This window comes from Bubalus bubalis, chromosome 4, assembly GCF_019923935.1.
Source record: "Bubalus bubalis isolate 160015118507 breed Murrah chromosome 4, NDDB_SH_1, whole genome shotgun sequence".
In the NCBI taxonomy this organism is placed as follows: Eukaryota; Metazoa; Chordata; class Mammalia; order Artiodactyla; family Bovidae; genus Bubalus; species Bubalus bubalis.
The window spans coordinates 107,551,075-107,575,791 of NC_059160.1; the positions used below are offsets into that span (position 1 = coordinate 107,551,075).

Consider the following 24,717-nt stretch of genomic DNA (forward strand, 5'->3'; position numbering starts at 1 on the left):
AGGAGCTTATGATTCTCAGCAGCCTCTATGGCTCCGTGATAGAGAATCTCAGTGGTAGAGAACCTGCCTTGCAAGGCAAGAGACGCAGGTTTGATTCCTCGTCTGGGAGGATCCCACATACCTCAGAGCAGCTAAGACTGTGCACCGCAACTACTGAGCCTGTGCGTTAGAGCCCAGAAGCCGCAACTACTGAGCCTGTGAGACCTGGAGCCCATGCTCCCCAACAAGAGGAGCCACTGCAAGGAGACGCCCTCGCATTGCAGCTGCAGAGTAGCCCTCACTCGCTTCAGCTAGAGAAAAGCCTGTGCAGCAATGAAAACCCAGCACAAATATAAATAAAGAATACTATCACATTCCTTGATAAATATGAGCATTTCATGTTAACTACTATAACAGCTTCATTAATTTCAGATTTTTGGTCATAAAGCATCTTTAAGAGACTTAACTGATAATATGAAATGGGATTAACAACTGCTGCTACCACAAAGGAATGTTATTGGGCTAAAGTGAGCAAAGTAAACTCCTTTACTTTCAGGATTTGCAATAGAACAAGAATTATGTCTGTATATTAGAGCAAGTTATGTGATATAGCATATATATCTCAAAAAATGTTTTTTTATTTGTCAAATAGTCCTTAAATTGTCCACGAGAAAACCTTAACTACAGAAAAAAACAGAAAAAAAAAAAAAAGATTGCTCCTAGGTATACATGATACCAAGCATATTTATGATATTATGGGTTGCAAAATATCTATTGATGCATTTTATTACTATTTAATTAAAAATCATTGAAGGATTCACCTATTTTGAAACATAATTATGTAGCAGAAATCTGTGAACCACATGGGTTATATAACACAATATATCAAAAATCACTGCCACGTTTTCTTGTGGAATTGCCTGTTCATTTGAGGTAACAGCTAAGTGTTGTTAAAGAAACTTGCCATATTAGAAATATTACTTTGACACTATTTATGCCATATCCCATTTCCTACAAATGGTGAGGTGGGAGAACCCAATCTTGTTAACAACCACTCCTCCAGCAGGAATTTTCATTAGGGTTCAGGGAGGTTTATCTATTTGTTTTCACAGTTTATATATGTATCCACAGAGTGAGCTATAAAATGCAGTTCTTAAATTATATCTAAAGTATATTCATCTAATTGAGTAAATTTTCTTTTTCTTTCAACCCTTGCTCAACAAACATCACCAAAAGATAGTTAACTTTTTAACCAATGGCTGCAGATAAGAAAAACAAGTTCAGAGACGAGATGCTAGTTGTTCAGCTTTTCCCCCCGAAAATATATAGAAATAGGCACAAGAAGCAAAGTGGCCATATGTGACCCAAATTGCAAGGCAAAAGGTCCCTCTGACAATATTATTTTCAGAGGCAAAAGTAAATAAATATTTGTATAAATTTATTAAACAGATAAGGTTTTTTAATTAAATAATAAAGTATGAAATTATGAATTTATTATTTATTATGAATAATAAACTATGAAATTAAAAGACGCTTACTCCTTGGAAGGAAAGTTATGACCAACCTAGACAGCATATTAAAAAGCAGAGACATTACTTTGTCAACAAAGGTCCGTCTAGTCAAGGCTATGGTTTTTCCAGTAGTCATGTATGGATGTGGGAGTTGGACTATAAAGAAAGCTGAGCACTGAAGAATTGATGCTTTTGAACTGTGGTGTTGGAGAAGACTTGTGAGAGTCACTTGGACTGTAAGGAGATCCAACCAGTGCGTCCTAAAGGAAATCAATCCTGGGTGTTCATTGGAAGGACTGATGTTGAAGCTGAAACTCCAATGTTTTGGCCACCAGAGCTGACTCATTTGAAAAGATCCTGATGCTGGGAAAGATTGAGGGCAGGAGAAGAGAATGACAGAGGATAAGATGGTTGGACAGCATCACCTACTCAATGGACATGAGTTTGGGTAAACTCTGGGAGTTGGTGATGGATAGGAAGGCCTGGCATGCTGCAATTCATGGGGTTGCAAAGAATCGGACACGACTGAGCAACTGAACTGAACTGAATCTATGAATTAATAATATGGTATCATCATATTATTTAGATGAAGACATGGGGGAGCTTTGCTAGAGAATCTAGATACATCCATTCACGAAAAGAAAAAGATGCAATCTCAAATTATTTCAGGGAAATGATGGTTTTATACACACACACACACACACACACACACACACACACATATATATTGTGTATATGATGAAGTATAAAACAGCAGAGATCTTGTAAATATCAGGGGCTGTATAAACTGGAGAGGGAGTGCTCCACCTGAAGGCACAATTTAAAAAGAGAAAATTGAACTCTGCAGGTCAACACAAAACACACACTGATCTAATTTAGACTTCAGGCCAACAAAAGACTGAGACCCCAGGTTTAAAGTCTAGGAGGTTAAAGCCAAGGTAAATATACAAATAGGAAGTTAAACGGAGCTCATCTTGTCTGTTTTCCCTTAAAATATCTTGATTTTGGTTTGTTTTTTTTTTCTTCGTGAATTGTTAAAAAAATATATGTGCTTGAGATTTAGCCATATTAAAAATGAAGTTGGAAAATTAATTTAATACTATGGATATTGCATTGCAGTCATTAAACACAAGCAGTAGACATCTTGTGATGCCTGTTCCCTTTCTACAGGGAACTAGTCCTCCGCCCTTCTACTCCAATCCTGGAGGCACTGTGGGTGGAGGTCTGTCTCAAGAATGCATGACCTTAGGAAGGTTATTCAGGACCTTTTTCAGGATTAATAGACACACCAAGACAACTCCTTCAGAGCCTAAGAACACTCTATATGCATAGAGGTGTAGGAGTCATCTCATTAACATAGACAGAGTACCAGAAAAAGCAGTAAACCCTGAGGAAACCAAAAATACAAAATAGAGACAAATACTCAAAACATAATAAAGTATCTGGATCTATTCATGCCTTCATCTAGTCAACCCCAGGAAATTTTCAACTATGGGGGCTAATAAATTCTCTTTTGTGTTTAAGCAAGTTTAGGCTTAGGTTCTATTACTTATAAACAAAAAAGTATCCAATACAAGAGACAGAAAAGAATTTCAGTTTAACTTGCATTTATCCACTCACATCTAACTGCACCCCCTGGACTTTCCATTCAAAGAATAGAAGAGCATTTTCCCCCAGTGATTTTTCTAACCTAACATACACAGGCATTCCAAATTATCCCATTATTCCAACCTAATCATCTCTACCTTTGAAGGACAAGGTGGAAAAAGAAAAATATTATCTTATTAACTTCCCAGTTTCAGTACATACTTTCTATACATACTTTGACACCAGCGATAAAATATACCATTAAAAAATCAAGATATCAATTATATAGAGCATCATGCATAGCAGTCTTATTTTATGAACCGAAGTACTAAGGTACAAACTTAAAAAAAAAAAAAAAACAAAAAACAAAAGCTGTTAAACCAATTTTTGTATGTTATATGGCATACTACTTCAAAAATTTCAGCCATATTATGTGAATACACATGAATATCAATGATGTGACCCAAAACAAAGAGTTGTTATACAAATACCATCCATTTGCTAGCCTCAGAAGCATGATTCATGAAAAAGACTTTCAGAATATTAGCTATCATCATATCCATTTCCAGCAGTGAAAACAATAGCCTTGCTCATCATGTTTCAAAGATACCAAACCAGGAAAAGCAATGCATACTCACAAATTATAAAGCATGTCAGCCATGTTGCTTCGGTAATACAAAGCATTTCTATAGGCGCTTTCAGCTTCAGAAATTTTGCTCTGACTCTTGAGAACATTTCCAAGGTTACCCCACGCTGCCAAAAAAAGAAAGAAGTATTCAGACTAGTGTCATTCCGATTATATATGATATACTATCAGGCCGTCAGGAAGTACCACAAGGAGAGAAAAAAAGCCTCATAAAACATCTTTAAGAAAGAAAATTTATGTCCTTTAAACTCAAACTGAGGGATTACATGTGAAAGCCTAAAGGATGATGATTATGTCTCAAAGCAAATACATACACATACAATTTATCATAAGGCCAAGAACGATGTTACCTTAAGATCACCTACAAAGATTTGAAGCTTTTTCAAATTTCAGTAGAGTTCTTCACGAACTGAAATTGTTGTATACCTACTAAACCAGAAACTGTAAGAAATGATCTTAAAATAAACAAAGGTTTCATTCAAAAACAAAAACACTGATAAATAACAGAAGAATTGGGAATCAAAAAGAAGATAACTAAGATCAAAGATATAAAGAGGCTTAATAGTCATCAGAATATATCAGCAAAACATTATGCTCCTTAAAATAGTTAAGTATATATGGTTTACTCAGATATAATGTTTTTATATCTTTCCTGCTAATAAATTCACAAGTGGGAAAATCAGTAAGTTTGTGTCTTCACACATAATCACACTTAAAAATTTACATTTCACTATACCCTTTATTTTTCACTCCAAACAATCATGATTTCTCAATATTATAAGATACCCCATCACCAGCTGCCCACAAAGCAAGGCACTCAAGCAGACCTATTCTTCAAACTTGGATGCTTCTCTTGTCCTTTTTCTTTCCCACAAGGAGATGGGTTGCTGGGCCCTTAAACCAGAGTCCCTCCCAACTAAAAGATGAGGATGAGAAGGCTCATGTGTGTCAAGATCTATTCATCTGGAGAATTACTAGTTCTATATGGAGAATGAAAGGGTTTGAGATACCAATTTTTAATGCATAAAAATGTATAGAATCTTTCGATCCCAAATTTGCTTGTGTGCCCTGTAATTTAACACACTGTGTCTTCATTTACTAATCTGCAACATGGGAGAAAATAATATCTCCTGGGTTTTTTGACAAGGACTAAATGAGTTAGTAAATGGAGAGTGTTTAAGATAGTGCCAGCCATGTGGCAAACACTCAATAAATATTTGCTATTATCATTAATATCATTGTAATGGATGCTCTTCACAATTTACAGTGTCAAGCATTGCTTACAAAAACAGGATCAAATATAATGCACTTTACATACTTAGTAATATCTACAGAGAATAATAATCTTTCATATTTGGAAAGTCATATACCTCTTTGGCTTCTGATGGAGAACAGAGGAGAAGCACATACTTACCATTATGCAGTACCTAATCATGCCACATGTCACACCATATACTTGAAAACTATTGTCTCACTGAGCTCTCAACATAGTACTGTATATGAAAACCCTGTCCACTGCATGAATAAGGAAACAGACTCAGAGACACTAAAGAGCTTGCCAAGTTAATACAGAAGTACGAAAGCAGAGATTTCAATCCAAGGCTTGTTGTTGGTGTTTAGTTGCTAAGTCATGTCCGACTCCTTTGCAACCCCATGGCTGTAGCCCATGAGGCTCCTCTGTCCATGGGATTCTCCAGGCAAGAATACCGGAGTGGGTGGCCATTCCCTTCTGCAGGGGATCGTCCCAATCCAGGGATCGAACCAGGGTTTCCTACATTGGCAGGCAGATTCTTTACAGTCTGAGCCACCAGGGGAGACATTTAAGAGGATGTTTAATACAAGTCTCTTAGTGTTGGCTGATAGTAGAAAATAATCAACTTATCCATCATGGGAGTATCATGAGAAACTTTATGGACTACTATACAGCAGTGAGAATCAACAAGTTCCGTGTAAATAACGGGAATAGACCTTGAAAAGCTGAAAAATATTCAAAATACCTAATGCATTCTGTCACATTACTTAAAAATACTAAAAACTCATTCCTACCCAAAGTATCATTATATACTTTACAAGGATACATTATAAATCTAAGGACAGAAATCAATTACATTAGGACAGCTGCCTATGATGCAAAGGGATATTTAAGCTAGGAACAAAGGTAAAAGGGAATAATATATGAATAAAAGAGGAAATTTATAGGGATCATCCTGAAAACTGGCCAGGAACTAAGGAATATAATTGATCTAACTTCTGCAGCTGGGAGAAGAAAAGGGGGACAGAAGGGAGGTGAGGATAAGAGAAAAGGGGAAATGGAAAATTAAGGTCATGCCACACATTCTTTTAAAATAGAGATGGAATTATCCTATATCCTACTTAAGGAATAAAGGGTTTTAACATTCACTAAACCTTTTCTTGTGTTCATGTTAAGACAATTCAAAATGGATGTTTGAGGTTACCTTCAAATTTGCACATGGTAAAGTTTACTTTGGAGCAATAGAACTTAAAGATCTTGCATTTTTATGAATATTTAATGTCATTTTACATCTTTAAGCTCATATATGTTATTGATTCATTCATTTCATGCACTAATCTTTAAAACCATTCAGTTTTATTGGAATAAAATCCCTGGGGTTCTTACAATAAATTGTGATTAAAGTCTAAAAAAAAAAAGTATCCAGTTTTTTAAAGTCTGTATTTTAATAGACAGTGCCCAGATGAATTCAATTCTCACATTAAAACACCAGAGATGATAAAGTACTTATTTGAAATTTTAAAAAACTGTATTTAGTTTATTCTAAAAACTTCATGTAATTTTTGAAAGTTTTTCCCAACAGCATTTCAAAATATTTAGAGTACTAATTTTACTCCTGTTGTTCGACAAAATGAATATTGTAAGAAGCTGTTCTTGTTGAGGGACTACTGCTCATCTCATGGGCTTAGCTTGAACAACTGCAAACCTAGGTGGAGAAAAAGAGGAGGAAAATGTAAAGGGAGAAGGAGAGGTGGAAAAGAAATAAAAATATATGTATGCTGGGATAAAAATAATAGTGCTTTCATTTATTTAAAGTTTACTATATGCTTGACAGTGTCCAAAATTTATATAATATATTTAATAAACTTTGAGGTCCATCACTATACCCATTTCATTGATGTATAAACTAAAGTTAACTCCTTAAATTCCAAAGTTAATGACAAGAGAAAACCAGATCTGTTTGCAGATGTCAAAATCTTACCATCTCAATACTGAGTCTAACTACAAAGTCAAATCACATATCATAATACTCAATATTTACACATATTTAATTGAGGGACTAAAGTATAAAATGGAGCCAAGATTAATTATCCAAATGAGTCATTCCCTCAGAACTGGGACAAAACACTCCAGAAACAACAAACTTTAGTACCCATGGTACCAACAAACTTTAGCTACATGGTACCCATCTTTTGTAATGTATTTTCCACACCACAGAATGTCACATTTTAAAAGTCACATTTTCTAGAAAATGCAATGGAAAAAGAACATAGTTATATCTATGTAAATAAATGTTGCTCAAAGATACTGGAGATTAAGTACATTTATCAAGGACTCCTAAGTACCCTAAAGGTGCCTTATATGTGATGGAGATTTAAAAACATTGTTTAACAAGCACATGACTTATTTCTTAGGAAAGTGAAAAGTGAAAGTCGCTCAGTCATGTCTGACTCTTTGTGACCCCATGGACTTCTACAGTCCATGGAATTCTCCAGGCCAGAATCCTGGACTGGGTAGCCGTTCTCTTCTCCAAGGGATCTTCCCAATACAGGGATCAAATCCAGGTCTCCTGCATTGCAGGCAGATTCTTAAGCCACCAGGGAAATTAAAGAATACTGGAGTGGGTAACCTATCCCTTTTTCCAGCGATAGGCTGGAAAAGGGATATCTTCCCCACCCAGGAATTGAACCAGGCTCTCCTGCATTACAGGCAAATTCTTTACTAGCTGAGCTACCAGAGAAGCCTTTATTTATTAGGACAAAGCATATATGATTATATTAAGGAAAGGTGAACCGAAGCTTCAAGGTATCACTGGGTAAGTTTCAGGAAATCTCATCTGTGAAGTTATTTTATTTTCAAAAGGAAAACAAAATTTTTCTTTTGAACGAAATCAGGAAGCAAAGAATCAAGAACAACTCTTATTATATCTCAAGGGCCCTTCATACTGGCATTTAACTACACCTAAAAGGTATCCACTTACTAAGAAATGACCTTAATTCACAAGGAAAGCTACTCAAAGGTCATAAACTGCCACAGTTTCTGTTATTTGAAAGGCAGAATAACAATTAAATATTTCCATCTTGCAAAGGTTCTTCTAAAGAGGAAAATCAAATGTTAGCTCTTTCTGGAAATGTTAAGTGATCTACAATGAATCACTCCAAAACTTTTTCAAAGACCTCATTCAAATATAGTAGTTCTAAGTTCACCGAGTAAGTTTAAACTTACTCTAAAATATCAACTATTGTAATTTCATAGTGCTCGATATATTTTATAAAAATCAATGCAGGCAGATTTGAGCAATTTTTTCCAGGATATTTTTACTTTACATTAAAAACTGGAAGATATTTATATTCAATGATTATAAAAAAAGTTGTTTTTATTATGATTGTGGCATGCATTGCTCTTTGAAAAATTAGCTAATAAGATGAAATAATCTCTTAATATTCAAATTTTAACTACTTAACATTCACACAAGCAATCATACTTCAGGGTTAGCATACCACTATTTCTGTTACACTGATCCTCTGAACAGTCACCAAAATCAGCAAGGGCTCTCACTTTTTTACTTCTACCTTTAGTTGTGATTTACCTTAGAACTTTAATACATGTCTTTAGTCCCTATATCAACACCAAGTTCTATGTAAAGATCTTGCAAAACCGAAACATTGAAAAATGCTTTAACTATCATGATAAATTCTAAATTTTGCTTCCTCCAATTCTTAGTAACTTGTTTGAAATCAGAATGCTATCACAAAAAGGGGTTACATGTTGAAATCTTGCCAGTTATATAAGCCAGATCGGCTGCAAAAGAAAATAAATACAGGAGTCCCTAGTGTAGCTGATAATTGTTTTCCTTCAGATTATAGCCCTATTTTTAGGCTTCTATATATATGAACTCTTTCAGTCCTCCTAACAAAGATTATCATCCCATTAGTACTTGACAAGGAAACTGTGCCTTAGAGAAAGGGACTTTTAACAGAGATAAAAGTTGTGTCTGTTAGGTTCTGAAGTCCTTGTTTTAACCACTATGAAATACCTGGACTTCAGATGTGTTCCAAAAACAGTGTTTACATTGATGTAAGTGAAATAAGTGTCATTTTAAAATATGAGGAACTGTTGTGTTAAAATTTCTAATCTCAATGAAAACCATAAAAAAGAAGCAAGCAAGCAGAAGGAGAAGGAAAAAAGGGCCATGTAACTGCATGAAACTTAAGATAAACATGAATGTGTTTTGTTTTGTTTTGTTTTGTTTTGTTAATGCTTTCTCACTCTATCCATTAACAAACATTGTAAGGGGTTCAACTTTTATAGCCTGGCTTTATACTGATTTCATGTCACTTCACATGATCCAGGGAAATCACAGCACTTATAAGCTTCCAAGGATTTATATTTCCTAAGGTAATTATACCTTGGATTATTACAGAAAGAAACATAATGTTGAGTGGGTAAAAAAGGTCTGGCTAAAATGTTAAGTGAAAAAAATAGAAATAATTTAAAGATTATGATTCATACAATACCAGAATACATACACTACATACTTTTATGTAATTCTAATTATAGCAACTTTATAATATGCAATTATCTCTCTTGTTCCTCTATCTTTGGTTACTTCAGATACACCTGAAAATCAGTATATTTCTAATAAGGGAAAAAGTATTAAAAATGAAAAAATAAAATTTAATACTCCAATGATTTGTTTACATTGTCTTCATAGCACTGTTAATTAGTATAACATCTATGTGCATATTGTAATATCCATATATACAGTTCAGGGCAGGTTTTTTGGTTTTAACAAATCTAGGATTATTCCTTCGCATTTTACCATGTGCAGTCTCTATTCTGACTTTGACTACAAGCCACCCCCACATCCACAGTTCAGTGTCTGCTATAAGAACTCTCAAGGATCACAGCTGTGTGCTGGCAAAAGGGCTTGCATAACTCGATGAAGCTAAGAGCCATGCTGTGCAGAGCCCTCCAAGACTGATGGGTCGCAGTGAAAAGTTCTGAAAAAACATGGTCCACTGGGGGAGGAAATGGGAACCCACTCCAGTATTCTTGCCTTGGAACCCTGTAAACAGTGAGGAAAGGCAAAAAGATACAACACTGGAAGATAAGCCCCTTCCCAGATCAGAATTTGAGCAAACTCCAGGAGACAGTGAAGGACAGAGAAGCCTGGCATGCTACAGTCTGTGGGGTTCCAAAAAGTTGGACAGGACTGAGCTATTGAACAACAGGTCAGAAGGTGTTCTACATGCTACTGGGGAAGAGCTGGAACAATTACAAATAGCTCCAGGAAGAACAAAGCAGTGGAGTCAAAGCAAAAATGATGCTCAGTCGTGGGTGTGTCTGGTGGTGAAAGTAAAGTCCAGTGCTGTAAAGAATAATATTGCATAGAAACCTGGAATGTTAGGTCCATGAATCAAAGTAAATTGGATATGGTCAAGCAGGAGATGACAAGAGTGAATATCAACATGTTAGGAATCAGTGAACTAAAATGGACAGGAATGGGTGAATTAAATGGACAGGAATGGTTGAATTTAATTTAGCTGACTATTATATTTACTACTGTGGATAAGACTCCCTCAGAATAAATGGAGTAGCTCTTACACTCTACAAAAGGGTCCAGAATGCAGTACTGGGGTGCAGCCTCAAAAACAACAGAATGATCCTGATTCGTTTCCAAGGCAAACCATTCAACCTCAGTAATCTGAGTCTATGCCCCAGCCACTGATGCTGAGGAAGGTGAAATTGACCAGTTCTACGAAGACGCATAACATCTTTTAGAATTAACACCAAATAGAGATGTCCTTTTCATCATAGGGGCTTGGGATGCAAAAGTAGCAAGTCTAGAGATACCCAGAATAGCAGGCAAGTTTGACCCTGGAGCACAAAATGAAGCAGAGCAAAGGCTAATAGAGTTTTTTCAAGAGAATGTGTTGGTCAAAGCAAACAACCTCTTCCAAGAACCCAAGAGACAACTATACAAAAGGACATCACCAGATTGTCAATACAGAAATCAGATTGTTTTTTGCAGCCAAAGATAGAGAAGCTCTATACAGTCAGCAAAAACAAATCCTGGAGATGACTGTGGCTCAGATCATGAGTTCCTTACTGCAAAATTCAGGCTAAAATTGAAGAAAGTATGAAAAACCACTACCCTCGTGGCTCAGCTGGTAAAGAATCCACCTTCAATGTGGGAGACCTGGGTTTGATCCCTGGCTTGGGACGATCCCCTGGAGAAAGGAATGGCTACCCACACCAGTATTCTGGCCTGGAGAATTCCATGAACTATACAGTCCAGGAGATCACAAACAGTTGGACACAACTGAGTGACTTTCACTTCACTTCAGGAAAAACCACTAGGCCACTGAAGTACGATCTAAATCAAATCCCTTGTGATCATACAGTGGAGATGACAAATAGATTCAAGGGATTAGATCTGGTAGATCGAGTGACTGAAGAACTATGGACAGAGGTTTGTAACTACAGGAGGCAGTGATCAAAACCATTTCAAAGAAAATAAATGCAAGAAGACAAAGTGGTTGTTTGAGGAGGCTTTACGAATAGCTGAGGAAGGAAGAGAAGGGACAAAGGGAAAGACATACCCAACTGAATGCAGAGTTCCAAGAATAGCAAGGAAAGATAAGAAGGCCTTCTTAAATGAACAATGCAAAGAAATAGAGGAAAACAATAGAATATGAAAGACTAGCGATCTCTTAAATAAAACTGGAGTGATCAAGAGAACATTTTATACAAGGATGGACATGATAAAAGACAGAAACAATAAGAAACAAAGAGAAGCAGAAGAGATTAAGAAGAAGTGGCAAGGAAAGACAGAAGAACTATATAAAAAAGGTCCTAAAGACCCAGATAATAATGATGGTGTGATCACTCACCTTGAGCCAGACATCCCGGAGTGTGAAATCAAGTGGGCCTTAGTAAGCATTATTATGAACAGAGCTAGTGGAGAAGACGGAATTCCAGCTGAGCTATTTGAAATCCTAACAGATGATGCTGTTAAAGTGCTGCACTCACTGTCAAGAAATTTGGAAAACTCAGTAGTGGCCACAGGACTGGAAAAGGTCCATTTTCACTCCAATACCAAAGGACAAAAAGAACCAAAGAATGTTCAAACTACCATACAACTGTGCTCATTTCATGTGCTAGCAAGGTTATGCTCAAAATTCTTCAAACTGGTTTAGTTGTACATGAACCAAGAACTTCTAGATGTACAAGCTGGGTTTTGAAGAAGCAGAGGAACCAGAGATCAGATTCACTGGATCACAGATAAAGCAAGGGAATTCCAGAAAAACAGCTACCTCTGCTTTATTGACTATGCCAAAGCCTTTGACTGTTTGGATCACAACAAATGGTAGAAAATTTTTAAAGAGATGGGAATACCAGACCACCTTATCTGTCTCCTGAGATACCTCTATGTGGTTCAAGAAGCAATAGTTAGAACCAGACATGGAACAACTGACTGGTTCCAAGTAGGAAAAGGAGTACAAGGCTATATGTTGTCATCCTACTTACTTTACTTACATGCAGAGTACATCATGCCAAATGCCAGGTTGGATGAATCACAAGCTAGGATCAAGACTGCCAGGAGAAAGATCAACATCAGATACACAGATGACTCCACTCTAATGGCAGAAAGAGAAGAGCAACTAAAGAGCCTCTGGATGAGAGAGAAAGAGGAGAGTGAAAAGCTGGCTTAAAACTCAACATTCAGAAAACTAAGATAATGGCATCCGGTTCCAAGACTTCATGACAAATAGAAGGGAAAAAAGTGGAAGCATTGACAGATTTTATTTTCTTTGGCTCCAAAATTACTGTGAATGGTGACTGCAGCCATGAAATTAAAAGATGCTTGCTCCTTGGAATGAAAGCTATTGACAAACCTAGACAGTGTATTAAAAAGCAGAGATATCACTTTGCTAGCAAAGGTCCATATAGTCAAAACTACAGTTTTTCCAGTAGCCAGGTATGGATATAAGAGTTGGACCATAAAGAATGCTGAGCACTAAAGAATCGATGCTTTTGAACTGTGGTGCTGGAGAAGACCCTTGAGAGTCCCTTGGACTGCAAGGAAATTAAACCAGTCAATCCTAAAGGAAATCAATCCGGAATATTCATTGGAAGGATTGATGCTGAAGCTCCAATACTCTGGCCACCTGATATGAAGGGCCAACACACTGGAAAAGATCTTGATGCTGGAAAAGATTGACAGCAAAAGCAGAAGTGGGCAGCAGAGGATGAGATGGCTAGATAGCATCACCAACTCAATGGACATGAATTTGAGCAAACTCTGGGAGATAGTGGAGGAGAAAGGAGCCTGGCATACTGTGTTCTATCAGTCACAAAGAGTTAAGACAGGACTTAGCGACTGAAGAACAACAACAATCAGAACCACGCATGGTCTGTGAAGCTGAGTCTTCTCTGTAAAGGCCTTCACTCCAATTTCCCATCTAGGCTCAGAATGTTTCTCACTGCATCTTAATCCAAACAAAACAAAACAAAAATCTACTTCATGTTCCTCTCTGATAGCAAGGTATTCTCTGTGAAGTTTCTGGTTAACTAACCCACAGGATTATATAATAAATGAAGATAGTAAGGCATTTGCAAATATAATGACTGGACAAGGAGGGAGAATTTGGAAACACCTAACTTTGAGACTTTCTTCAAATCTTACCAGATCCTTTTTCTAATATGCCTATTACACTGTTGAAAGTAGTCAATCTAAAAGACTTAGTGAACAATAACTGGCATGCCACAAATAGCGGCCCTATTTATATGAAGTGTTAGCCGCTCCGCTGTGTCTGACTCTTTGTGACCCCATGGACTGTAGTCTGCCAGGCTCCTTTGTCCAGGCAAGAACACTAGAGTGGGTAGCCATTCCTTCCTCCAGTAGATTTTCCTGACCCAGGATCGATTCCGGGTCTCCTGCATTGCAGGCAGATTCTTTACCATCTGAGCAACCAGGGAAGCCCATTTATATAAAAGACACACCAATTCAGTAATAGCTCATAAGAAATTCCTCACATTCCTACATTGGCTGATCTCTTAGCCCATGTAGCCATTCAACCGTTACATATAGATTGATAGCAAAATATACAGAGTTGTTTCTGATTTCACAGTCAGAATATAATTGACCCAAAGGATCTCCTACAGCTTGCCTCCATCATAATTAATATCATTTGAGTCTGGTTCAGCTCTAAAAGATGAAGAACCTTTAGAAAAGGTGAGAATTCTAAACAACTCCAGTGGGGGTGGGGAGGAAGAGAAGTGATTAAAAAAAAAGTCTCCCTTTTGTTCTTTTACAATCCAATCTCATAAGCTACTTTATCTCACAGTGAATCCTGTCATCATTAAATGGGTTCCTGCCATCTAATAGCCCCAGGTTAGTTTCCAAATATATGTCACTAGAAGGAAATTTGATGCGGAAACCTAAACCAAAAAGATCCCAAACCTAAGTTTTTAGTTTTATTTCTGTTACCAATTAGATCTGGGTACACTGAAGTAAATTACTGGACTCTCCCATTTCTTATTAGCAGTAGTAAGTAAACGTGTAATACGGGCCAAACTCTGGGCTAGGGGTGCTGTAGACGCTTGGTCCCACACAGCGCTATTGCTGTACCTGCCATACAGATCAGCCTAGAAGCTCAGAGAGGTTGTAACAACACTGTAAAGATGAGCATAACAGCTCCTCGTGTCCTGACTTCCGGTGGCTCAGCTGGTAAAGAATCCGCCTGCAACGCAGGAGATCGCCTGCAAGCAGGAGACCCAAGTTCGATCCCTGTCTGGGTTGGAAAGATCCCCTGGAAGAGGAAATGGCAACCCACTCCAGTACTGTTGCCTAGGAGATCCCAAGGACCAGAGGAGACTGGCTTAGAGACTAAACCACCAAGACCACCCTATCTACCTTACTGTAAATCTGACCAACTAATAATGCCTTTTCTCCCTAAGCATTCTGCCTCTCAGTTGCTCAACAGTAAGACAGGTGTAACAATCCTTGCCCAAGTTCAACTCCAGCATCACTGAGGTAATTAAATAAGATAATAGATGTGTAACTCTACAAAGTACATTTCTATGGAACAGGAATGATATATCATTAATAGATCATCATCCATAAAAAAACATAACCAAGTAGAAATACCCTTTAATAGAAAACTCAAGGCAACATTAAATATTTCCGAGGCCAGTTTTTTGTGATTTTCTTTTGAGAATATCATTAAAAACAATTTTTTTGGCATGTTCCCTAATCAGGGATCCAGCCCACGCCCCCGTAGTTCAAGTGCGATCGATGGCCTACCCATTGGACCGCCAAGGAAGTCACAAAGCCAGTTTTAAGATAAGAAAAATTAAAATAAATAAATAAATAAAATAAAGATTCCACTTTATTTTAAAACAGCTGTTCCTAAGATAAAATGCAGTATATATAAAATACAGTACATCACGACACTGCGTTATGACCTATATTAACTTCAACATATTAATTTGTGACAGTAGCTTTTAACTCAGCAGGTAGTGCTGAACATGGGAAAAGTAGAGTTAGTAATAGAGAAAAGGGCATTTTAAAAATAAGAAATGTTCAGTAAAAGCATAAATATAAAGAATAAAATATTTATGTGGGTAGAAAAATATTCTTGAATGCTAATAAAATAAAATTAGCTATTAAATAAAATAAATTTCTAAAAATGTCAATTACCTTTACTATATGCTCAAATCTTGGGCAACTATCATTTTAATGTATATTTTCAGCTACTACAAACAACAGAAAAAAAGAGGGAGGTTGATTTTCTTTGCCTTTTTTGCTGCTATAGGGCAAACAGATAGGGCTCTTCAAAGGCTGTGCAGCCAGTACTTGTATGAGGTATTTGTGTGTTACCTGAAAAACATGATACTGATATAAAGGATGATGCTATTCATTTTACAGCCTTTAACATACAACTCAGAAAGTTCCACTTCCAAACAGCGAAAGGAAGCTAGTACACAGAGGGGAAAACTAAATAGGAAGAACCAAAAGAGTGAATGCACTAAAGTGACATCCTCACATCAGTTGAGCACTCTGAGAAAGAGAAGGGCTGGGCCACTTTCCCGAAGCTCTAACAGGAAATTTTCAGTGTCCATTAAAGTCTCTTTTACACAGAAAACATCTACCAGGTGCATATTAGTTTTAATAAATATTACCAACTAGAAATTATGACTAGATATGTGGTTTTAGAGGCATAAACCCATATAATGCATTCTAAATGGTGTTGACATTCAGAGGATTTACATGTTAAGTTGATTAAAATCCATAAAGAAGCAGTATTTTCCTAGGTAGTCATCAGGATTGGGGTTAGGGTATAGTTCTTTAATTCTAAAGTCCTATTTAAAAGCCTCGAAAGTAAATATCTACTCTAGGCTCCATTTGGAAAAGCCACAATCAGAACATGGCAGATCTCTGACCAAAGTGTCACTTAAGCCTCCTGTTTCTAGAATTGCACCACAAAACCCAAAGATATGGCACAAAAAGAACCTTACTGAGTATTATCTGCCCACCCCCCCCCCAAAAGAGAAAGAAACACCTTTCTTAAAATCATTGTCCTAAACTGTAAGAGCAAAAGAGATTTTTTAAAATCTTGTGCCATTGTTTCCTAATAATAGAATTCCAACAGCAGAAATAATTTTAAATATATTGTGATTGGAGATAAGAAAAAGGCACAATGCAGATTTGTATGGCATCACTAATTAACATGTTTTCTTTATGTAAACCCAGAAACTTATCTCTACTTGAAAACTGTTTTCAACACTCACATGAATACAGACAACAGCATTCAGTTTTAACCATTAGAGTGAAAACAACTTGAAGCCATCCTTGGAAAATATTCAGATTATATGAAAACAGACTAAGTAGAGAAATGAGGTATTCTATAACAGTATTGCAAATCTCCAAAGCTTATTTGTAAAAACTCAAAGAGAATAAGCCAAGTAATAAAGTAAGACCAGATATTATCAAAATATCTCTGACCTCCTTGTCCCTCCTGGTAGCCATGCGATATATATTTTGAGAAATTTATTTTTTTCACAAGGAAAAAGAAGAAAGAGAAGAAGCAATGTTTATTATGTTTCTTTATTAAACAAACTCCCAGCTGTAAACACAGAGCCCCACACACTGTAAGACTAAGTTTCTTCCACCATCCAGGGAAAGAACTGCACTTACCAAGAAAAGTTTCTTGACACCTCAGTTCTCTGTTCTAGTCAAAATCTGACACTCATCTGTTATATTAAATATGTAATCCAGTTCCTTCTTCCTAAACTTACAATTCCTAGAAAGTTCTCCTAATTAAAACGTATGTCTACATTACTCTCGGAAAAATATTAACATTGATATTTTAAAATAATATCCCATGATGTTTTACATGAAAGAATTGAATTATGCTCTTTAAAGTGACTGAATAAATGATCAGAGTGGCAGCCAGTATTATTGAGATTTAGACACCTAAATACAAGACTCAACAAAGGACCTAATATAGTTCTGCCCTCCAGAAGGATTTTGTTTGTATTTGTTTGTTTCCACTATTTAATCAAATTATATTTTAGCATCTTACTTGGAAACAATATCATCATTTTTAAATAAAAACTTTTAGTGTTTGGTTCTTATTTAATTTTTTTAGTAAGCACCTATGTGTGTTTTCTACTAGATCCCCTAGATAGTAATATTCAGATTTTTTAATTAATACTAATATGCAAGACTAAAAAGAGGAGAGTTCTAATTTAACACTCTCTTGAGAAACCTATATGCAGGTCAAGAAGCAAGAGTTAAAACTGGACATGCAACAACAGACTGGTTCCAAATAGGAAAAGGAGTACGTCAAGGCTGGATATTGTCACCATACTTATTTAACTTATATGCAGAGTACATCATGAGAAACGCAGATCATGGTATCTGGTCCCATCCCTTCATGGGAAATAGATGGGGAAACAGTAGAAACAGGGTCAGACTTTATTTTTTTGGGCTCCAAAAGCACTGCAGATGGTGATTGCAGCCATGAAATTAAAAGATGCTTACTCCTTGGAAGGAAAGTTATGACCAACCTAGATAGCATATTCAAAAGCAGAGACATTACTTTGCCAACAAAGGTCCGTCTAGTCAAGGCTATGGTTTTTCCAGTGGTCATGTATGGATGTGAGGGTTGGACTGTGAAGAAAACTGAGCACCAAAGAATTGATGCTTTTGAACTGTGATGTTGGAGAAGACTCTTGAGAGTCCCTTGGACTGCAAGGAGATCCGACCAGTCCGTTCTAAAGGAGATCAGTCCTGGGTGTTCATTGGAAGGACTGATGCTAAAGCTGAAGCTCCAATACTTTGGCCACCTCATGCAAAGAGTTGACTCATTGGAAAAGACCCTGACGCTGGGAGGGATTGGGGACAGGAGGATAAGGGGACCATCTCAGAGGATGAGATGGCTGGATGGCATCACCGACTCGATGGGCGTGGGTTTGGGTGAACTCTGGGAATTGGTGATAGACAGGGAGGCCTGGCGTGTTGCAAATCATGGGGTCGTAAAGAGCTGGACATGACTGAGCGACTGAACTGAACTGAACTGATACATAAAAAAGGGCTCACACTTTGTTTTCCCATTGAGTTATATATATAAAATCTCCTAAATCCAACTTTTTTTTTCAATAATCATATAATTTGAACATCTCAGATTTTTCCATAATCCCTTAAGACTTAACTGGAATTTTCCTTTACTTCCATAGGCATAAGTATAGGTGTACATGATTAATAAGGATAAAATTGAAAAGTGTGTCTTACTGAAAATCTGCTATAGCTGTGACATTATCTGTAACTGTATTACAGCAGAAAATGAATACATTTTAGCTCTTTAGCCTTCTGTGTTTTATAAGAGTCAAATACCTGAAATTTGATTTTGCCTAAAACATTGCTCTAATACATTTTTTGACTGACTTTAGCAGTGTTCTCTTTTGTTGAAGGAGAACTTAAAATTTCGATAATATTAGCTATGTCTTAAACTCTATTCTCAAATATAATTTCTAACATAGCTAGCCCATTCCTTAATAGATGCCAGATTTATGGATACTTCTTAGGCATTTCTCTTTCTGATAGTGTGGTAAAGTTTTGTTCAGAGATTCTCTCCTTATATAGAAATGCAATCCCAAAGAAACACAGTGCCAAAGAATATTCAAAGTAGTGCACAACTGCACTCATCTCACATGCTAGCAAAGTAATGCTAAAAATTCTCCAAGGTAGGCTTGAAGAATACATGAACCAAGAACTTTCAGTGTTTCAGCTGAACTTAGAAAAGGCAGAGAAATCAGAGATCAAAATGCCAACACCCATTGGATCATAGAAAAAGAGAATTCTAAAAAACCATCTATTTCTGCTTCATTGACTACTACAAAGCCTTTGTGTGGATCACAACAAACTGTGGAAAATTCTTCAAGCGATGGGAATATCAGACCACCTGACCTACCTCTTGAGAAATCTACATGCAGGTCAAGAAGCAACAGTTAGAATCAGACATGGAACAACAGACTGGTTCAAAATTGGGAAAGGAGTATGTCAAGATGGTACTTTGCCACCCTGTTTATTCAACTTCTATGCAAAGTACATCATGCTAAATGCAGGACTGGATGAAGCACAAGCTGGAATCAAGATTGCTGAGAGAAATATCAATTACTTCAGATATGCAGATAACACCACCCTCATGGCAGGAAAGCAAAGAGGAACTAAAGAGCCTCTTGATGAAAGAGGAGAGTTAAAATGCTGGAATAAACTCAATATTCAAAAAACTAAGATCATGGAATCTGTTCCCATTACTTCATAGCAAATAGATGGGGAAACAGTGGAAACAGTGAAAGACTTTATTTTCTTGGGCTAGAAAATCACTGCAGATGGTGACTGCAGCCATGAAACTATCAGACACTTATTCCCTGGAAGAAAAGCTATGACAGACCTAGAGAGCATATTAAAAAGCAGAGACATTACTGTGCCAACAAAGGTCTGTCTCATAAAGCAATGGTTTTCCCAGGAGCCGTGTATGGATGTGAGAGTTGGACCATAAAAAAAAGCTGAGCCTCGAAGAACTGACGCTTTTGAACTGTGGGGTTGGAGAAGATTCTTGCGAGTCTCTTGGACTACAATGAGATCCAACCAGTCAATCCTAAAGGAAATCAGTCCTGAATATTCATTGAAAGGATTGATGCTGAAGCTGAAGCTCCAATACTTTGGCCACCTGATGTGAAGAGCTAACTCACTAGAAAAGACCCTGATGCCAGGAAAAGAGGAGAAGGGGACGACAGAGGAGGAGATGTTGGATGGCATCACCTACTAGATTGATATAAGTTTGAGCAATCTCCTGGAGCTGGTGATGGATAGGGAAGCCTGGCGTGATGCAGTCCATGGGGTCACGAAGAGTCAGACATGACTGAGTGACTGAACTGAACTGAAAAATGCTAGATAGAAAACATAAGTATTTGTCAATGAATATATTAATTGATGGGCTTCTCTTGTGGCTCTGCTGGTAAAGAATCTGCCTGCAATGTGGGAGACCTGGGTTCGATCCCTAGGTTGGTAAGATCCCCTGGAGAAGGGAACAGCTACCCACTGTGGTATTCTGGCCTGGAGAATTCCATGGACTGTATAGTCCATGGAGTCATAAAGAGTCAGAACGACTAAGCAACTTTCACCACCACTACTTGGTATTAAATTGATGGGACAGTAAGGGGAATCCTCAAACCTAGAGACTGCTCAAAAACATGAGTCCAGAAGGTTAATAGGTTCTGAAGATGGCATTCACCCTGTGTAAATTTGTGGAACTAAGAGGAATCAGGGCTTGGGATTTAACTGCCTTCGAAAGAGAGGTTGGATAAGAGAAGCCACACAAACTCAAGCCTTGGGAAGAGAAGCACTGGTCTCACTCAGGAACATGGGTGAAAAATTTAGAAGAATATAAATTGGATAATACATAATTAGTGAATCTTGGACATATTCCAGGAATGCAAAGTAAGTTCAATATTAATATAAATCATTATCATAAATAGATTAAGTGGGGAAAATGCCTATCACTATCAATTAATTCACAGAAAGAAAACTTAGACTAGAAATCCAGAGGAAAACTCTGATAAAAGCTGTCTACTGAAAAACATAAAATGCACATAATTAATGGTGAAATGTTTAAAACATTCTTTCTTAAAAAAGAATGAAATAAAAATCCACTGTCATCACTTCTGTTTGACACTGTAATGGAGGTTCTAGCATAAAATAAGAGAACACAAGTGAAAGCAAAAAACTGAAATGAAAAGATGTATGGGGCAGGGGAGGGTCATCAATGATTCTGGTAATAGCTTATTTTCAATATGCAAAATGTGTTATTTGTTTTAGTGGTCTCCTTTAAGTGGTTCAAATACAAGGTATGTGGATACATTTCTCAATGAATGAAATATTTCATATATGTTTAACAAAAGAGAAGCAAAGAAATGTTAGAACATTTTAAGAATGAAATACAAAAACTAATATGGAAATCAGAATAATATAACTTCATACTTCTTTTAATTATATGTGAGTATGTTTCTTTGAAATATAACCACTAGTAAATATATTCAATCTAAGGAAACACTAATTTTAGGGTTAAAGGCTTTCAAACACCCATAAGGATTCAGTAAGTTTTGTTATGGTAATCCCAAAGACACAGTGATATGTCACCTAGTTTATTGTTATACACAATAAGACCATTTTTACTGAGTCCGTTGTCTTTTTTCCTTCCCTGAAAAACTGTACTTGCAGGCATTAGAACTGGAACCAAAGAAAAGATTTATGTGCTACTCTGTTCTTAGAGGAAACCATATGCTTTTGAACTACTGTGACTTACTCCATGTCAATGAAAAACCACAGTTAACTTACTCAAGAATCAAATGTTTAAAAGGTGCCTTAACAATTTAGATTTTACTTCTTAAAAATCCTTTGGTTGAGATTTTCATTTCAATGAGACATTTTCATTTCATTCTTGTCAACCCCCTTATTTTATATTTCTTTTTTCTACTTAGAAGAGACAAATTAAGAAGAATAAACACAGGATTTCCAGTTCAAGATGGCGGAGCAGAAGAATGTGTGCTCATCTCCTCTTGCAAGAGCACCCGAGTTGCTCCTGTCTGTTGAACAATCATTGACATGAGGACACTGGAACCCACCAAAAAAAGATACCCTATGTCTAATGACAAAGAAGAAGCCATAACAAGATGGTAGGAGGGGCACAATCACAATAAACTCAAATCCCATACCTACCAGTTGGGTGATCCACAAACTGGAGAACAATAATATAGAAGAAGTTCTCCCACTGCTGTGAAGGTTCTGAGCCCCATATCAGGCTTCCCAGCCTGGGGATCCAGCAAAGGGACTGGGAGTTCCCAAGGAATCTGACTTTGAAGGCCAGCAGGATCTGATTACAGGACTTCCACAGGACTGGGAGAAACAGACTCCATCCTTGGAGGGCACAAACAAAATCTCACATGCACTAAGATCGAGAAGAAAGGAGCAGTGACCCCACAGAAGACCGAACCATACTACCTGCTATAACTGGAGGACCTCTCATGGAGGCATGGATCAGCAGGCTTGCCACACAATTGGAGAGCTGGCAGCAGCAGTCCTGGAAGGGGGCCCATGGCATAAGTCCTCTTGGAGGTTGCCACTAACCCTACCATAGACCCCACAGACCCCAGGTCTGGGTCACTTCAGGCTAAACAACTAACAGGGAGGGAGCACAACCCCAATCATAAGGAGACAACTGGATTAAATGTGAGAGTTGGACTGTGAAGAAGGCTGAGTGCTGAAGAATTGATGCTTTTGAACCGTGGTGTTGGAGAAGACTCTTGAGAGTCCCTTGGACTGCAAGGAGATCCAACCAGTCCATTTTGAAAGAGATCAGCCCTTGGATTTCTTTGGAAGGAATGATGCTAAAGCTGAAACTCCAGTACTCTGGCCACCTCATTCGAAGAGTTGACTCATTGGAAAAGACTCTGATGCTGGGAGGGATTGGGGCAAGAGGAGAAAGGGACGACAGACAATGAGATGGCTGGATGGCATCACTGACTCGATGGATGTGAGTCTGAGTGAACTCCAGGAGTTGGTGATGGACAGGGAGGCCTGGCGTGCTGCGATTCATGGGGTTGCAAAGAGTTGGACACGACTGAGCGGCTGAACTGAACTGAAGCACATCCCTGCCCTCTAGAGCAAGACCTAGTTTATCCCACCACTAGTCCCTCCCATCAGGAAGGATACACAAGTCTCTCAGTCTCCTCCATCAGAGAGCAGACAGAAGAAGCAAGGAGAAGCACAATCTCACAGTGGCTAGAACAAAAATCACATAAATCACAATGAAAAAGCAGAAAGTCATGTCACAGATGAAAGGACAAGATAAAAGCCCTGGGGGGGTGGGGGGGTGGGAATGAAGTGGAGATAGTGAACCTTCTCTAAATGAATTTAGAATAATGATAGTGAAGATGATCCAGGATCTCAGGAAAACAATGGAGCAGATTCAAGAAATGTTTACAAAGACCTAAAAGAGCTAAGCTTCCCTGGTAGTATAGATGGTAAAGAATTTGTCTGCAATGCAGGACACCCAGGTTTGATCCCTGGGTAAGGAAGATGCCCTTAAGGAAATGGCAACCTACTCCAGTATTCTTGCCTGGAGAATTCCATGGAGAGAGGAGCTTGGTAGGCTACATTGCATGGGGTCGCAAAGAACTGGATACAAATGAGCAACTAAGCATACACACATGCAAAAGACCTACAGAACAAACAAACAGAGATGAATAAATACACTAGAAGGAATCAAGAGCAGAATAAATGAAACAGAAGAATGGATAAATGACCTGGAGAATGGAATGGTGGAAATCTCTGCCACAGAACGTAGAAAAAAAAAAAATGAAGACACCCTAATAGACCTCCAGAGCAACATTAAACACACCAACATTCACATTATCGTGGTCCCAGAAGGAGAAGAAAGAAAGGACCTGAAAAAATACATAAAGAGATAATAGCTGAAAACACTTCTAATATGGGAAAGGAAATAGTCAACCAAGTCCAAGAAGCACAGAGAGTCCCTGGCAGGAATACACTGAAACACAAAATAATCAAACTGACAAAAATTAAAGACAAAGATAAATATTAAAAGCAATAGGGGAAGATAACAAAGAACATACAAGGGATATCTCCCAAAAGGTTATCAGCTGATTTCTCAACAAAAACTCTACAAGTCAGAAGGGAATGGCATGATATATTTAAAGTGATAAAAGAGAAGAAATTACAACGAAGAATACTCCTCCCAGCAAAATTCTCGCTCAGATTTGATGGAGAAATCAGAAGTTTTACAGACAAGCAAAAGTTAAAGAGAATTCAGCACCACCAAGCCAGTTTTACAACAAACACTAAAGGAACTTCTCTAGGTAGGAAACACAAGAGAAGGAAAAGATCTCCACAAAATAAATCCAAAACAATTAAGAAAATGGTAATAAGATCATACATATCGATAATTACCTTAAATGTACATGGATTAAATGCAGGAGCCAAAAGACATCGACTGGCTGGGCAGATGAAAGCATGTGCGTGCATGCACTTCCACTTCCCACATCACTCTACTTAACCCCTCAAATTGTATGTATTTTATATTGCTAGGTAATCATGTTCCCATTATGGCTTGCAATTTTAATGATCTTTTTTTTTTGGTCTGGCTATT

The 24,717-nt window shown here is 37.4% G+C and overlaps 1 protein-coding gene across 4 annotated transcripts in view; it reads right to left on the bottom strand.

The window, feature by feature from the left end:
- Positions 1–24,717, bottom strand: part of TMTC2 (transmembrane O-mannosyltransferase targeting cadherins 2) — a 417,736-nt gene that overhangs the window by 174,929 nt on the left and 218,090 nt on the right. For all 4 annotated transcript variants that reach the window (XM_025284384.2, XM_006054570.3, XM_044941876.1 and 1 more), the window contains one exon: positions 3,716–3,830. In XM_025284384.2, the coding sequence (XP_025140169.1) occupies positions 3,716–3,830 (115 nt within the window). The remainder of the gene's footprint in view (positions 1–3,715; positions 3,831–24,717) is intronic.